Below are 17436 nucleotides of genomic sequence, written 5' to 3'. Positions count from 1 at the left end.
TTTCGGTGTATGGCTATAGTTCCAGAAGCTGCACAAACAGCTCCTACAGGAGACAAATGTATGATACGCGTTTGAAGTCATATGCTAGGGAAAACTGGTAACATTGGCAGGATGCATAATTTAATCTCCTTGATGAACAGCTTGGCCTTGTTTGACAGAGGACCTCGATTGCTATTTTAGTGGCAGTTTGCATCTTTCACCAACCGCAAGAAAACTTCTAGCCCTGCATTCACTGTTACTAAAATTTGCTGGAGAGGTACGCTGCATTCATTTATTCTTTGTTGTTCCTCATTGCTTTCGGTAGGATATAATGTTCAGAGTAAACAAATCAGTAACTCGCATGCCCCAAAAGTACCCTGAGGGGGCACTGGGTATAGCTTCTTTTTTTGGTTGCTTGGTTTTGCTTTTTGTTTCTTTCTTCTTCCCATGACCCCTTGCCCTTCCCTTGATATCAAATTCTCTGGTCAGATGCCCCTGCAAGTAGATCTTTTATTGTTGTGGTCACAGTGAGAAACTCGATTGAGATAATGACCAGATTCATCATACCAAGGACACACCTGACCTCCACTGAGCAGCACGATGTGAGTTAGACATCTTCAGCAACAAGGGAAAAAATAGCTCGAGAGGGACCAGAAGGGGGAAAAATGAGAGAGAGAAAGAGAGAGGCAGAGAAAGTATTTTGGGGGGTTCATCAAACTGCTGCCTGTTATGTTCCACACACTAAGGACCTATCCCCACTAGGGAAACTTTGCAAATGCTGCCCAGCTTTGCCACCGCTTTTCAGCTGCATCAGTAGTAAAAATGTTGGTAGCCCAAGAATAAACGGGCCACCGACTGGCACGGAGACCTGCTGTTTGCACCTTGCTTTAGGGCCCGTCTAGTAGACATGGTGCTGGAAATCCCAGCAGCAGCTGGCGGCGCGTCTGCCTGCGAGCTGCAGCCTTTGCTCTGCCTGGTTTAGCTGAGCCAGTGGTGTCGAAAGAAGGAACCTTTTGCCATGTTTTCCTAATGTGGACTGAGCCTAGTGCTGGACTGCTGCTTCATGTCGGTAGCACTGGTGTTATTATCAAATTTGTCTTTTGACTTTTTAAATTTAAAAAAAAAGAAAAAAAACTTTGTGGAATATTTTTCATGAAAGGTTTTTGACAAGTCTTAGCTGCAGCCACGTGCAATCAAATTATATGCTGTATGAGAAGATTGATCTGTTCTACTTGATATTTGACTAAACTATGCCAGTGTTTTACTAGTCCTTTTGAAATGAACAGACAATATTTTGGAATTCTGGGTTACAAAGCAGAACTGAAAATCTAAAATACTTTTACAGAGCGGGCAGCTAAAGTTGCTGAGCAGCAGGAGAGCGAGCGAGCAGCACAGCAACAGCAGCAGAATTCCTGCCCCCGGGCAGGCACTCCTGTCGGGGCTCTTATGGGGGTGGTGCCGCCACCAACACCAAGGGGAATGCTCAGTCAGCAGTTGACACCCGTTGCAGGTAAAACGTAGGAGCTACGACCATTTTTTCCTCATCCGCTCTATCAGCCCCCTTCATAACTCTGAACACTCTCTTGGGGCACGTTGTTCTTACTGAAGAAAAAGCTCAGCCTCTCCAGTCTTTCTTCCTAATCGATATACGTAACCGCAGCAGTAGCCTGATATTCCCACGTTACTTGATCCAGTAGCCTGGTGAAAACGCCGTGAGAAAGGCTTCACCTTGTGCAGTAGTCCCGTTCTGTTTGTATGCAGTTGTGTTTATTCGCTCTACCCTGCAGAGTTCATGTTTAGCCCTGCTACGGCGGGAAGGGAGAGCGCTGTATGTTCTTCCAGTGCATGCATCATCAGTGCCAGTGGTAAAGCAGGAGACTTTTTTTTTAATTTTTTTTATTTATTGTCAGGGATATGAAAAATAAGCAGAATCCAAACCGAGTTTTAAATCCCAGCATGAGTTTACAGAATTGCCGATTAGCTACTGATAAGCAGAGCAGACCAGGAGCTAGTATCGTTATGAAGAAAGATACGAAATCCCAACATTGCCATTTTTATCAAGTGATTTTCAGGATAGAACTGAGCTATGAGAGCTTTTCCACAAGGTCCTTGTTACTAGGCGTTGTGCTTGTTACCAGCCATAATCCAACTTAGTTCATAGGGAGTGTGCCCAGAAGAAGTATTTCCAGGATCAGATCTGCAGGGTAGGCAGTGCACTGGAGAGTCTTTTGTAGGAGTCAGCCTTATATCTGCGAGAAAATGTACTAGATATGACATAATCAAGTTGTTTTTCTTCCCCCATTTCTGATTTTATAACAGGTTATCTAGATTATGTTAGTTCAGTAAGGAATAGCGCCGAGTCTGTAAAAACAAGAATATTGGGGGGTGTTTGGTTTGGGAGGCCTTGGTTTTTGTTTTTTCCCCGTAAGGCATTCCAGTTAGTCCATTTATTCTTTTGTCGTTTTGCTTTCCCATCTCACAGGCTGTGGCCATACTTTGGGCTGGCGGCCTGAAGTGTTTCCCATCATGATCTCTAAATGCCTTTTCAGGAAAGAGACTGCAGGGATGTTTAGACTGAAGGCACAGTGCTTACTTGGTTTGTGGTCTGCAGGTCACAGAAGCATTTGTTTACACTGAATTGCGTTTTTAAAAGAAAAAAATTGTTGTTGTTTGAAAACCTAGCAGATTTGGCTTGCATTGTGATAATTTTCTTCCGAACTGTTTGCAGTTGTTGTATTGTGTGTGTGTGTGTGTGTGTGCATATATATATACATACGTGTGTGTACATATATTTATATAAAAATAATATTTCTCCACTACTACTTTTTTGAGAGTCATGTACTTCAATCAACCTAGCAATGTCATCCTCTTTTCTTTTTTCTTTCTTTTTTCTTTTTTTTTTTTTAAGGAGATCACTTTTCCAATTTTTTTGCAGGTAGCAGTTGATAGGCAATAATTGCTATTATTAATCCTTTCTTAAAACTTTTCCAAGAATGTGGATTCTGCGCTTTGTATGTGCTAACTTCCTTCTTGTGGCAGCCTTCTCAAAAGCAAGCTTGTATTTAAGATCATCAGCTTATAATTCAAGCAGTCAGAAATTCAGGGCTCTTTACTTTGTCATTGTAAAACACTTCCTTAGAGTGGATGGTCAAATTGATCTATATAGACTGTTCCTATTTTTGTGGCCTGTTTTAAAAATGCAGTCTTCCTTCTTTTGGTCTCCACAAGTCTTTCTTGGAAGTATCTTGTTTATTCTGTCGAGACCTCTTTCCAATCCGCCTCCATCCTTAAGCCGTACAGCGGCAGCGTTCTGGGTGCATTCTGTTGCTTTTACCCCGTTCAGAGACCTGCTTCATCGTGGGACTTTTTTTTTTCTTTCTTTTATAGCCAACGAGGCCAAAAAATCTGGGCACTTTCTGAGATGCCCTTCTTCTAGTGGGCAGTGCTCTAGCTGCTTGCAAATTTAGGTATTACAAAAGCTTATTGAATCTTGCATTGTTTTAGTAAAAAATGGGAGAAAGAACAGGTAATTCAACAAACTGACAAACTACGGCTGTGGGCGCTGAACGTAGTTTGCCAGTGTTTACTAACTTAAAGTCAAAGTGGTGACTTGTCGGTGGGATGTGAAAGTGGCTGCTTGTATAACCTTGCGATGAGCTACAGGAACCAATTTCTCCTGGAGACTGGGCTACAATGTGTTAATCCAGTAAATATTTTGAGTACATGTTTTATTTGCGAATGTAGAAATAAGCTTTTGTGTGGAGGACTGGCTTGAGGGCAGAGGTCATGTGAAGATTGAACAACTAAAGGAAGCAGAACTAAGTGCATATCGCACACAGTTGATGTGAGCCAAGTCCCGTATGAGAGTAAAAACAGCTAGAGCCAAGGACACATTGTCCTTGGCTCCAAGGTGTTATCAATGATTAGTCCTGGGAACTTGCGGGTGATGTAATGCAAAAGTTGCTGGGTAAACCAAATTGCTGTTACCAATAAGGAGCTCAGCTTTTGCAATATGTATGAGCCTGATTAGTCCTATACTATATAAAGAAAGACCACACCTAATAAAGTTGAAGTACACTGATCACTCATATTGAGCGTCTGGGTCTTCCCTCCGTCGGCTCCTCCCGTGCAAGTTTCCAACAAATGGTGCCCGAACAGGGACCCTGCCGGTCAGGGACTCGGTGATTAAAAACTCAGGAGTCGACAGAGTGCTAGAGACAGCTGGTCCTGCTGTGCTAAAGGCGACGAGACACAAAAGGGGGTCTACGTGCCAGAGTTACAGAGGAGGTGGAGAGGACACAAACAAAGGGGGTCCGTGCCCAGGACGAGACGGGGTCCTGCCAGAAAGTCTCGCCGCAGGTCTTGCAAAGGTTGCAACGGTAAGTGAGTAACCACGGAGCGACAAGCGGCTTATTATTTATTAAGATGCTTTTTAGAAAAGCGAGGTACTCAAGGAATAGAATGTCATAAGGAACTCCCAGGGCTATTAGCTTACGGAGTGGCTAAGGGGTGTTTTGTTAACCCAGATACCATGTTCGAACAAACTGAATGGAAAAAATTTGGGGACAAGTTGTTTGATGAAGTAATAAGTGACAACAAGACAGCAAAAAAGCTGATGAAGCCGTGGAGGGCAGTTACTAATGCTCTCGCACCTCAAAAAAAAAAAAAAAAAAAAAAAAAAAAAAGGTAGCTGCCACCACCGCGGAGCGTTTGGGAAGCCCCGATGGGTTCAAGGAACCCCCCCGCATGCAGAGGTGTCCCCTGTGTCCCCATACCCATCACCCCCCTCGAACCTTTACTATTGCCCAGGGAGGGTCTGGGAACACAGGCCTGCCAAAAGGAGCAACATTGACCATGCGGCAGATCCCCCCTCCTCCCTCAGCGCCTCCCCCCCCCCCTCCCCCCCCCTCCCCCCCCTTCCCCCTCTCTCTCTCCCCCCTCTCTCCCCCCCCTCCCCCCCCTCTCTCTTCCCCCCCCCCCTTTTTCTCCTCTCCTCCTCCTCCTCTTCCTTTGGGCACAGTTATCTGAGGACACCCATCTCAGGCTATCAATGTGAAATAAGTTTTTCTCTATGATATTAATGGTCAGAAACCACTAATAAAAGCAGTTTGAAAAAAAAAAAAAGAAAAAAAAAAGAAAAAAAAAAGAAAAAAAAAAGAAAAAAAAAGAAAGAAAAAAAAAAGGGGGTATCCCATCTTATATGGGAATAAAGTAGGGCCGGGAAGAGCCTTTCGGCTTGTTTATTGACAGAGTAGCCAATGCTATACAAGCAGCAGGGGCACCAGATTATCTGAAAGGGACTATCTTGAAACAATGTGCAATACAGAATAGTAGCCCTTCAACGCGTAGTATTTTAGCCACACTCCCGGGAACATGGACTATTGAGGAGGGGCTAGAAAGAATGGCGCAGGTACCTGTAGGACTGCAAGCTATGCTAGTAGAGGTGGTGAAACAATTAGGAGAGAGCATGAGAGAGCAAGCACAGGCGTTGCGGGATAATATGCAACAGAATCAAAGACAGGTATTCGCTGCCCTTGCTCCTTTGCAAAATCCCGGCGGAAATATCCCCCCTGATCGACGATTGGCACGCTGCTACCGATGCGGCGTTGCGGCACGCTGTTACCGATGCGGCATTGTTGGCCATCTTCGCAGAGAATGCCAAGCTAGTAGAGTATGGTGTCCCAATTGCAAAAGCAGTAGACATGACGGAGCGGCTTGCTGGAAGGCTGGTTCGGGAAACGCCCAAAGAAGCGGGACGAGCCGCCCCGCGACGACACAAAAGGCGGCCTTCACCACAACAACAACCCAGCAACCCCCGCAGTTAACACAACTACCGACCCCCCCGGCGCCCAGCTCCACTCCGAACAGCATGAATCCCTTTGTCTTCGACCAGCCACCAGAGGGAGTCTCGGACTGGACTTGGCAACAGCAGTAGACGTCACCTTATTGGATACAAAGCCAACAAGAATCCGGACGAATGTCTATGGACCAGTAACTATTAATCATGAGCCGATAGGTGCCTTACTGATTGGAAGATCGTCCGCTACAATGAAAGGATTACAAGTTTTGACAGGATTGATCGACAAGGACTATTTCGGGGAAATACAAATTGTGGTTTCAGCAATGTTTCCACCTATGCACATACCACAAGGATCGAGAATAGCTCAACTTATTCCGCTTCCCCACCTGACTGAAGGGGTGGCACCAGCGAAAGAGCAACCACGAGGCTATGGTGCTTTTGGTTCCACTGGAAGTGCAGCATTACTGACTGTCGGAATGCATCAAAGGCCCCGACAAACCGTGACTGTAAAGTATAAAGAAGAATCTATACGCACTAATGCCTTATTGGACACTGGAGCGGATGTATCAATAATTAGCACTAAGATTTGGCCCCAACATTGGCCAACCCGAGAGACCAGCTCTATGGTAGCTGGGGTAGGCGGGGTCACCCTCGCCCGAAAGTCATCGACGCTACAATGGACTATAGGGAACAAGGTGGTGAATTGCTCCGTTTCCATTTTACCCCTATCTGAAGGAGTGCAAGCATTAATAGGGCGCGATATCCTTGCCCAGATGGGTATGGTGCTTACCTCGGAACACCCTTTATAGCACCGGCCATTGCCTGGACTTTCCCAATCCCACTCAGCTGGAGGACTGATCAGCCTGTGTGGGTAGAGCAATGGCCGCTTAAACGGGAAAGTCTCATTCAAGCACATGAACTAGTAAAGGAACAGTACAAACAAGGTCATCTAAGATTATCTACCAGCCCTTGGAATACCCCAATGTTTGTGATCAAGAAAAAATCCGGCAAATACAGACTTTTACACGATCTACGTGCTGTAAACAGACAGATGCATGACATGGGTGCTTTACAACCGGGGTTACCCAGCCCAGCAATGATCCCAGAAGGCTGGCACCTGCTAATCGTAGATTTAAAGGACTGTTTCTTTACAGCCCTCCATGAAGATGATAAACAGCGATTTGCATTTACACTCCCTGCTATCAATAGAGAGGGGCCAGACCAAAGATTTGAATGGACAGTACTACCGCAGGGTATGCGAAACTCACCAACCCTCTGTCAACTCTATGTCGATGCGGCACTTCAACCGTTACGTCAACAGTGGCCAGAGACCATGATATATCACTACATGGACGACATATTGTTAGCACAAAAAAACCCTTTTTCTCCTGAACAAAAATTTGATCTAATCACACAATTAAAGAAAAAGGAACTTGTGATGGCCCCGGAAAAGGTACAGGAATCCAGCCCCTGGCAGTATCTAGGTTGGCATATTTCGAATGCCACCATCAGACCACAGAAATTGACAATCAGGACTGACATAAGAACACTCAATGATGCTCAAAAACTATTAGGAGACCTCCAATGGATCCGTCCGGTTGTCGGCATTCCTAATGAACTTTTAAATCTGCTACGCCCCTTGCTGAAGGGAACAGACCCAGCGGCTGCCGTCACGCTCACAGAGGAACAGCAACGGGTACTCCAGGAAATTGCATCGCTAATTACTACGCGTGCTACGCACCGATGCCTGGAAAATCAGCCACTTGATCTTACTATTTTATGTGGCCCACAATACCTAATGGGAGCCATTACACAACACAAAATAAAAACGGGGGAAAAAAGAGGGTTGGCGGAACCCATTGTACTAGAATGGATAGCACCACCGTTACAACCAAAACGAACTATTCAAGAAAAAATTTCAACGCTGGCCGAACTCATTAGGACACTCTTCGCCCCTGACTTACATGATCAGCGTTGGTCAAATCTGACTGCAGCAATCAGACATAGAAGAAGTGAGAATCGTCGAGGCAAGCGTGAATTGAAAAAAACTAGGTTCAGATTGCGCTGATGATGTAGAATTATGGGGGCCTACGGAAAGGTTTTTCGCCGCAGCTTTAGCTCCTAACGTTGCAGTTGCGCATGCCATGTCTAATTTAAATAAACTTGCTTGTTGGGCTGTTAAACAATCAAACGTTACTACACAAATTCTCTCTGAAATGTCACAGGATATGGATAGCCTGAGACATGCAGTGTTGCAAAATAGAGCAGCTATAGACTTTCTGCTTTTGGCACAGGGACACGGGTGTGAGGATTTTGAAGGAATGTGTTGTTTTAATCTTTCTGATCATGGACAGTCAATCTATGAGCAATTGAAATGGCTAAAGGACCACACCCAGAGAATCACCGTACAGTATAATTGGTTTGATGATCTGTTTAGAAAGATGTTTGGTAATGTGAGTACCTGGATTTTGAGCTTGATCAAAGAAGGGCTATGTATTCTATTCATAATTGTATTAGTTTTAATTGTTGTAAGAGTGATTTTTAGCTGCTTAACACAAAAGCTTGAACAATTAACTAAAAAGGTCTTTCTCGCACAAAATAAAAACGGGGGAATTGTGGAGGACTGGCTTGAGGGCAGAGGTCATGTGAAGATTGAACAACTAAAGGAAGCAGAACTAAGTGCATATCGCACACAGTTGATGTGAGCCAAGTCCCGTATGAGAGTAAAAACAGCTAGAGCCAAGGACACATTGTCCTTGGCTCCAAGGTGTTATCAATGATTAGTCCTGGGAACTTGCGGGTGATGTAATGCAGAAGTTGCTGGGTAAACCAAATTGCTGTTACCAATAAGGAGCTCAGCTTTTGCAATATGTATGAGCCTGATTAGTCCTATACTATATAAAGAAAGACCACACCTAATAAAGTTGAAGTACACTGATCACTCATATTGAGCGTCTGGGTCTTCCCTCCGTCGGCTCCTCCCGTGCAAGTTTCCAACACTTTTGTAATTGACAAAAGGTGGGTTGGTTTGTTTGTTTTTCTTTAAGGGCTTCAGAAGGGCATGGGAATGAACTGACCATGCGGTTGCAGCTCAGGGGGTAGTGGAAATCCCAGGCAGGAGGTGCGGGGCGAGCACTTCACTCTAGGGAAACATGGATTTCACTGTGTTGAGAAAGAGGTACAGATGAGCTTCCAGATATTTGAATAGATACGTAAAAGCTGTTTAAGAAGTATTCATGTAGGTGTCTTGTGTAATTAAAGAACGTGATTTGAGGAAGGTCAATTCTTTACTTCCTCGTTGTTCGCTCCGTGTAAGGCTTGGAATTGCTGGTTCCTCACCTGCGTGACTCTTCCTGAGCAACTGCCAAATTCAGCTTGTACTTTGGAGCTACTTGATCCATTTTGGTTCTGAGGTCCTAGCAGCTGCTGTGATGAGGCACAGCTGGTGCAAGTTTTCAGCCACTCTTATTCCAAAAATCTCTGTTTTGAACATTTTGGTTACTCATTTGGAGTGTGGCAAAGACTCAGTAGATCATTTCTTGGGACAGACTACAGAGTCTCCACTAAGTTTGTGTTATCTAAATTTCTCTCATCACTCTAGACCTGCTTCTGTCCTCTGTCATCTCTTCATTGTCTTTCCAGCTCCTTTCCTTGGTTACCTGACAACATGTCCATTAAAACCAACAAGCGTAGAAAACAAAGTGGTGCTGGGGAGGTGGGGAGGGACAAGCAAGTTAGAAGTTCTAGGGCCTGATAAGCGTATCACAGGGACGTCGTGTAGCCTTCTGGGCTGACTTAATGGACAGCAGCAAACCTGGCCAGAAATGAGAATAAGCTCTGAATCCTCTTCCCTCACGTGCAGCATAAGAAATTATGAGCAGCGGCACAGTACTGTCTTTGTTAATCTTTGTTTTCCCTATTGAAACACTTGGAAAGTACTGACAATGAAATGCTCTGAGGGACTCTGCGTGCTCCTTTCAACCCTTGGCTTCAGTCAGGTGCCAGGAGTGTAAGTCTCTGCAGCCCAGCATATCCAGTGCTGTCAGGCTTTAAATTTGAGTTACTGCCTTCGAGTATAGTGCCCATGGCTTAATAAAAATCCCCCATATCACTGCCTTTAGTTTTAAGTATGTTGTTGTAGGCTCTTTACGTGTTAATTTTGCGTATGCACTGCAGAAAAAATGCATCGTTGTGTTTTTCCAGCCAGGTTTTGTCAGAGCTATCCTACAGAGTAGGGCTGTACATGAAACTTGTGTAGTTAGCGCTGTGTTCATAATTTGTATGCAGATGGCAGAGCTTTAAGCTGTATTAAAATTGCTTGCATTAGTAACATTTAATTGTGGCTGAATTCATTCTTTGTGTTAACATGTCTGAATATTCAGCATTTCTGCCCCACGAGGAACATACAAATACGCTAAATACTAATTCATCAGAAGTATAGTGTTTCACATTTACAACTTTATTATTTTTAATTTTTGTTCATTTTTTGCGGGACACTAATTGTAGTATCGTCCTGCTGTACTAAAGGTGCCTTTTTGTGGATAGTGCATGTCTTACTGTGTAGATCATATTGCATGTTATTGATGCATGTTTGAAATTTGTTGTGTCCTTCAAGGCATGATGAGTGGCTATCCACCGGTGCTGCCACCTTTGCAGGGCCCAGTTGATGGCATTGTTAGCATGGGCAGCATGCAGCCACTTCACCCAGGGGTGCCCCCACCCCACCAACTTCCGCCAGGCATCCCAGGCATCCCACCACCCGGTAAGACTGTCCTCCTCATTCGCTCCTTATTTCATGTTCATGTATTCGCCGTTTAACCAGTTGTTGTTACTATGCGCAGCTTGTTTTGGTCATAGCTTGTTGGATCGTTTCTGAAGGTTTGTGTAGCTTTCTGAAGGTTTGTGTAGCTGCAACACACGTGATGCACTGCTGAATATATGAGATCCAGGCAAACCGTTAACATTGACAGAACAGCACGTGCAGCAGACCAGCAGCAAAAGTTGCTGGGAAATTATGATGCTGCTCCATCCAAAAACCTGGTAGTTGTGCTCGAGTTTCAGAGGTCTGAAAAGCTGAAGTCAGCCTATTCATATGCTTATGTCACCTGAATAGCATCCTTCCTTTTTCCTCCTATTCCTTCCTGAATTCTTTTTCAGTATGTTAATATTTTTCAGTATTCAGACTGCACTGAAATGAATGCAGTCATTTAAGACCTCTTGGCCATTGGTAGAAGATAAAAATGGATTACCTTTAAATAAGATAGACATTCTGATTTGTACTAATATATTAATACATTATTATAAAATAGTGTTCGGATTGAACCTTTTTGATAGAACCGTGATGGGAAATGTGGGGGTAAGGTGAACTCAATATACTGTCATGGCCAAATTTTGCATTGATCTTTGATAGTCTATTTAGTGCACATTTGATATTTTCTTGCCACACTTTTGTTGAGTGGTGAGGTGAATGAACACTGTGACAGTTCATTAGCATTTTTTCAGAGTTAATGTCATTAACATGTCCCTGTTATGGGAAAAATTGGTTGTCTGCCCTATCATCCTGTTTTCTGCTGATTATTTTGGTTTTTACCTCTGATAGCTCCTGTGACCATTTAGAAGATGTGTATCCTATATGTTCAGCAGTTAAACTGTTAATCTGTAGACAAAAAGTGGTATCTTGTTTGCCTCCCCCTGCCTCATTTACAACTGTTTATCAGAAGCTCTGTTAGGACTTTATATCTCTCTGTATGTAAATTGATTGTTGTTTGCCTTTTTTTTTTTCTTTTAAATCCATCAGTACTAGCTATGCTACTTGCATCTTCACTGGTGTGTAAGATTCACTGTAATGTCATGCAGCGGGACTAGGAGAACGGCCGTGTGTCTGCGAGTCCATCTCTGACTCGCCAAGGCAATGATACTTAAGCACACGACAGCAGCATATAGTTGTCTGGGAGGTGAATCCAGGGTGATGCGTTACTTTTCAGAGTTTATTTTTCCAACTGGAGGAACAGGCCATGTGTGTGATGTTTAAAATTGAGAGGATTACAGAGCAGGGGAGAAGTGATGCCTGGGAGTGGAGGGCTTGCAGGACCACAGGTGAAGTAGTGTTGAACAGGGCTGCGCAAGCTAAAGGTGAAGCCATGCTCCGATGCTGGAAAAGGTGAGGGTGTCTCCCCTCCAAACCTCTTTGCTTTGTACCAGGAAAAGATCGGTGCCATAGCACACTACTTATATTATCAATGTTCTTCCCTATTTCTGACTTTCTGTTGGTACAGATGCATTTAAAACAGGGGTTGTCGTAAACTGGGAATTCATTCATTATATGCTTCAGTATACAAAATGCGGTGACGCATCTTCTGATCGCTGATGTAGAAAACTGCATGCAAAATAAATCCTTCGGAAGACTGAATTTAATTTTCAGCTTTTCAAATAAATGATAGGTGGTTTCGACAAGTGGCATAGACAAGAAGGATAAGCAGCAAAAGCAGCTCTCGTGTGTTCAGACCCAAGCATCTACATGTAAAATACCAGGAGCTGTATGACTCTCATTTAGATTTGTAAATTTTTGTTTGAGACTTACGTGGGTGTTATCTGCTGCAGGCCACACAATAGGGAAATATATTTACATAAAACTAACCCTTTTTATTTCTGAAACTTTTCCAAGTGTTCATTTGTCTCATATATAATACTATTTAAGCTTAAGCTTTTAATGTTAGCAAGATAGATGATATAAGAGAATTTTTGCAATGGCTTGGCTTTCCTCCTACAGTGAATGCATTTTATGAAACCGAATACAGCAAAATGTTGAAATGTTGATAGATTGCTAGATTATTTTGATTCTAGGGAGATTCTGTCAAGCTGGAGTTGTATATTCTAAACTGAAAGATTTAGTTAGGCAATAACTAAATAATACCAAAAAAAAGTGAAAACCAGAAATGACTTCTGTTTTCATTTCTTTAATTCAATGAATTCAACAGGCTACGTATTGGGTAGTTGTCATACTGGCTTTTTTGTTTTTGGGTTTTTTTTGTTTTTTTTTCATCCAGAAACTTTTAAAGTGTTTTTTACTGGGGGAGAGGGGGATATTTGAATGTAGTTCAGCTGCTTAAAAGAACTTTAAGCAATGATGCCAAAGCATAGATTTTTATTGAAAAAGCCAAAGCGGTATTTGCCACTGCTCTGAAATGAGACTAATTGTTTTTGTATTTTGGAATATAGGTGTTATAGGCCAAAACGTATCCCCCACGGTAGGCACTCCAGCACCAGGAGCAAGTCCATTTGGACAGCAGGTAAGTCCTTTTTGCATGATTTATGAGGCTGTAAGACTCCAAATTAGTATTTAAACAGCATCCCAGTTAAGAGATGTTGGGATGCACATAGCCTTTCCCAGGGAGAACATAAACAAAATGTACGCAGAGGTATTTAGGATCATTTAATATCTTACCCCCAGAGGATGTGTCTATATTTCTTGGATGAAGTGTTACTGGACTAACTAGGTTCTTGTGGAATGCATTCTGCAGTATAAGCCAGACAGTGTTCTCTTTTCTTTTCTTTCCTTTCTTTTTTTCCCCTCTCCTTCCTTCCTTCTGTTAAAGAAATGTGAGTCATTTCAACACACTGTTAAACTGCTGATAATTTAGGTTTTGCGTGCTTTGATGCAGACGCCTTTGGTCATGACCTGTTTTAAAGCTCCATTGTATGAGGATGTTCTGACAGTGGATGGAGAGAACAGCTTCCCGTGTCACTGCTGGACAGGGATGGACACTGAACTGTGGTGTTCGTGCTGCACTTTGCTGGGCCGGGTTCTTCCATAGGGATACGTGGATGTGAACCCGCTTTCCTGCTGTTCCCCAAAATGTGTTTTCTCTACCACTTTGCCATTACAGATAGGAATCCTTGGCCCGCCGGGACAGCAAGCACCCCCTCCGTATCCCGGCCAGAGCGCAGCAGCGCAGCCGGTTATACAGCAGCCCACGACTCCCGTGTTCGTCTCCCCTCCACCAAAGGCACAGAGGCTTCTTCATTCTGAGGCCCATCTGAAATATATTGAGGGGCTTAGCGCTGAATCAAATAGCATTAGCAAGTGGGACCAGACCCTTGCAGGTAAGGCTTTCTACTCTGATGTTTCCTGACAGAACACGCTTCTTTGTACACATTAATAAGTTTAGCTCTTATGGATAATGCTAAATAAATTTGCTGCTTGCTTAATAAAATGTATCCATGCAAGCAGTCATTAAAAACAAATCAGACATGCTGGGAGTATGTATGTTATCAGCAGGCTAATTCGACTGATGGTATAAAAATCTAAGAATCACTTGTATGGGCTCAAATACAGGGACCGGAGGGCAATAGAAATACTATAGAATTATATTCCCCTTTTTCTAGTAGTTGTGGTAAATATCAGAGGCAGGACAAATTAAGTAAAGCCAGTAGATAACTGGGCCATTTCTTAACCTTTCAGCACGAAGGCGAGATGTCCACCTATCAAAAGAACAAGAGAGCCGTCTCCCTTCACACTGGTTGAAAAGTAAAGGGGCTCATACCACCATGGCCGATGCGTTATGGCGTCTTCGAGACTTGATGCTACGAGACACCCGTAATATCCGTCAGGCGTACAACATAGAAAATGTTTAATCGTGTAATTGCTTCTTTGATACCGGCGTATAAGGAGTTTTGTGGAACAATAGCCGTTTTAGTTACTGGGTGGGGAGAGATAACCAACAATAATTTGTATTGCATTTTACTGCACATTGCAAGACCATTTTTACATAAGGACACTTTTAATAAGCATATTTCACTTTTTGTTATATTAAGTTGCCTTTATCAAATACACAGATTTTTGCATATGTTTCCTTTGTTTGAAAGGCAATTTCATAATTGGTTAAGTGTAGTCAAGGATTCATCTTTCTTATATTTTATTGCTGAGAACCTGATGCCATCATTTTTGTATAAAAGAAAAAAGAAAACAAAAAGCATTTACAAATTGGTACAATGGAATGTGAAATTAGTCATAGTTCACATCTTAGAAGAATGCGTGTACATGTGCTTGTGTGTGCTAGCCACTTCCAGCAGAAATCTCACTTGGATGTGAACAGGGAGGATTTCTTGAAATGAAGCTAAAGGTAAGGGGTACATAGATGCTAGGAAAAATCAAATTTAAGTCAATACCAATGCTGCTGAATGGACCACAGTGATCATGGAAGTGCTGGTGTGGACGGGACAAGGGTGTCTTGACTGCTGATGTTGTCCAGTCCTGTCCAGTTATTTAATTGTGTAGCCAAGGCCATTATGATCCTAAATGAGTAACAGAATACATGTGCTTTGCATGCCCTTGAAAGGTGCAATGTTTTATCTACCATGACCTGCTTTGGGGGTTCTGTGATGTGCCTAACACCTAGCAGTGGGAATGGAAAGCTTGTTGCCTAAGCAATTACGTGTGCAGTTCAGGTCTTGGAAGGTAAGTTAGAGAAGGGAAGATGAGTTGTTTTGTTTGTGAAGTAATGCAATGGTTTTAAATTCACACGTATTCTGTTAACGATTAGGTATTGCAAGGTATCTTTGTATGCTTTCCTTAGGGGTAGCGATTCACCTTAATGAAAGTTTTGCAGGGCAGATGGAGAGAAATTTGATGCGTAAATCTAGCTTTAACAAAGTACTGCTGTATGTGTAAATTCAGCCTATCTAGGAGGTTGGAGAAATAAGAAAACTTGCGTTGCAGCCTTCAGAGTGCTTTTTGGTGGTGTGTTTTTTGGTTCTTTGGTTTTCCGTTTTTGGTTTTTTTTTTTTTTTTTAATTAGTAAGGTATGTATGGAATCTTCTTGCCAAATTTCAAGGTTGTGACTGTCTTCTGCTAAGGACTTACCTGTCCTCCTAACCAACCAACCTTTTGGACTGCAAAGCTGTTTGTTTAAGGGTAAATCCTTTCATAGTACTTCATTTTAGAAAAAGAATGAATAGTTTTTATTTCATTAAATAACTGGGAAAGCAATATTAATTTGAACAGTTTGTTGGCAGGAGCATTGTCACTGCAACTCAGTCCAAAAGAAAGAGCTAATTTACTGATATGCTTTCATCTGACTGCTAGAAATGTTCATCATGTGGAAATGTATTTTAAAGTATACCAGTAGAAAAAAAAATACTTGAGTGCATTTGGCAGAAGGTTAAGTACTTTATTCCAATACTGGATACCTTGGGTTCTGTTTCAGTGATGTAATTTATACTGTTGAGGGAAGTGACCTGTGCAAGTATAAACTGTTATTTAATTTTACTGGCTAATTCCTCTTCCTCTCCCACTCCAACCTTCCAGTCCTTGCGTGGAAAACCCTCTAATTACAAGTAGGCACTTGAGGACAGTTTAGGTCAGATGTGCAATGGATGTGAAGGAGATGGAGCTAAGAAGCATGTAGGGAAATTACAGTTTTGAACTCTCCAGGTGTTGCACCTGTGGTGCAGAAATTCTCTACTGGCCTTTGTAAATTACCAAGTTTATGAAATAAAGTAGAAACGGCATAGTCTTAGACCTCTTCCACATATACAGCATCATCTTGAAGTGTATTTGAATTACCATAGGCTTTGCAATATTTAGCCGCAAAGATGGGACATTGAACTGAATCAAGCAGCAAATCCTAGTTTTTGAGTATTTGGAAGCATCATGGATTGTACTAATACCACCCGATTCTCTTATATCTCAGCATTAACAAAAATTACACCAAAGAACCTGGGATGAATTTTAGTTAAGTTATTGTTTTATTTATTTTCTTTTGAGGACCAGATGGGACTCCCTTTGGAGCCTGTAGAACTGAATTTTTTAATTTATCTGAAGGTCAGTGATGAGCAGACTTGCGGCCCTGGCTCTCTCCCGCCTGAGTCGCTGCGGCACTACTTTCGCTGCTCTTTCCAGCCCGGGAGCAAGTGATTGGAAGTGCAAGTGAAACCTGGGTCCTCCCATAGGGCAGTGCAGAGCACTACCACTAAGCCACTGGGCTGGCCCTAATCAAATCTTTTAAGCGCCGTTTATTTATTTCAAAATCATGTCTCTGTATATTGGAGGCATTTCAGTTGACTGCAGTAAAATTTAGGATATAATGGCTACAGTCTAGAATTCAAAACCAGCAAAAGAAGCTTTTTTCTGACTCTGGTTTAAAAAAAAAAAAAAAAAAAAAAAAAGACGACATGTCTGTCTAGCTGTCTAGCTGTTTCTCTCTCTCTCTCTCTTTCTGTCTGTCTGTCTGTCTGTCTCTTTCTCTCTCTGGGTATTTGAACCCCTCATTTGTTTTCCACTGCCGTTCATTGTACTGGAGTAAATGAAACTTTCCTACTAAAATAAAAGTATGTATGGGAAATGGTTGGTTTCTGTGAGAGTGGAAAATAGATTAATCTAGGACCAGTATTTTCATAAACCAGTTGGAGACTACTTATTATTTGTTTCACTTTCTCAGTCCTTCCCTTCCGTGAGAAAATTTACTGTTTGTGTAAAAACTCAAAACGTCGTTGGTGATTTTGGGGGCATGTTTTTGGACCTGGTTAATTCATGCTTGGCTTTTCCTTAAATCTTGTACTCCCGAAAGTTCAGCTGATAACCAGGTTTATAACATGTATGTACCATCAGTTTGTTTACCTGAGTCTTTTTAATTTGAATAAAAATAGTTTGCAAAGTG

The 17436-nt window shown here is 42.5% G+C and overlaps 1 protein-coding gene across 1 annotated transcript in view; it reads left to right on the top strand.

Moving 5' to 3' along the window:
* Positions 1-17436, top strand: part of LOC135329622 (protein polybromo-1-like) — a 39568-nt gene extending 22132 nt beyond the window's left edge. Inside the window, exons 13-17 of the mRNA XM_064518554.1 lie at positions 1325-1489; positions 10395-10541; positions 12998-13068; positions 13666-13882; positions 14241-17436. Of these exons, the coding sequence (XP_064374624.1) occupies positions 1325-1489; positions 10395-10541; positions 12998-13068; positions 13666-13882; positions 14241-14413 (773 nt within the window). The 3' untranslated portion in view covers positions 14414-17436. The remainder of the gene's footprint in view (positions 1-1324; positions 1490-10394; positions 10542-12997; positions 13069-13665; positions 13883-14240) is intronic.

Source organism: Dromaius novaehollandiae, chromosome 12, assembly GCF_036370855.1.
Source record: "Dromaius novaehollandiae isolate bDroNov1 chromosome 12, bDroNov1.hap1, whole genome shotgun sequence".
NCBI lineage: Eukaryota > Metazoa > Chordata > Aves > Casuariiformes > Dromaiidae > Dromaius > Dromaius novaehollandiae.
The sequence above is the reverse complement of the archived record's forward strand: the minus strand, read 5'-3'. Positions and strand labels throughout refer to the sequence as shown.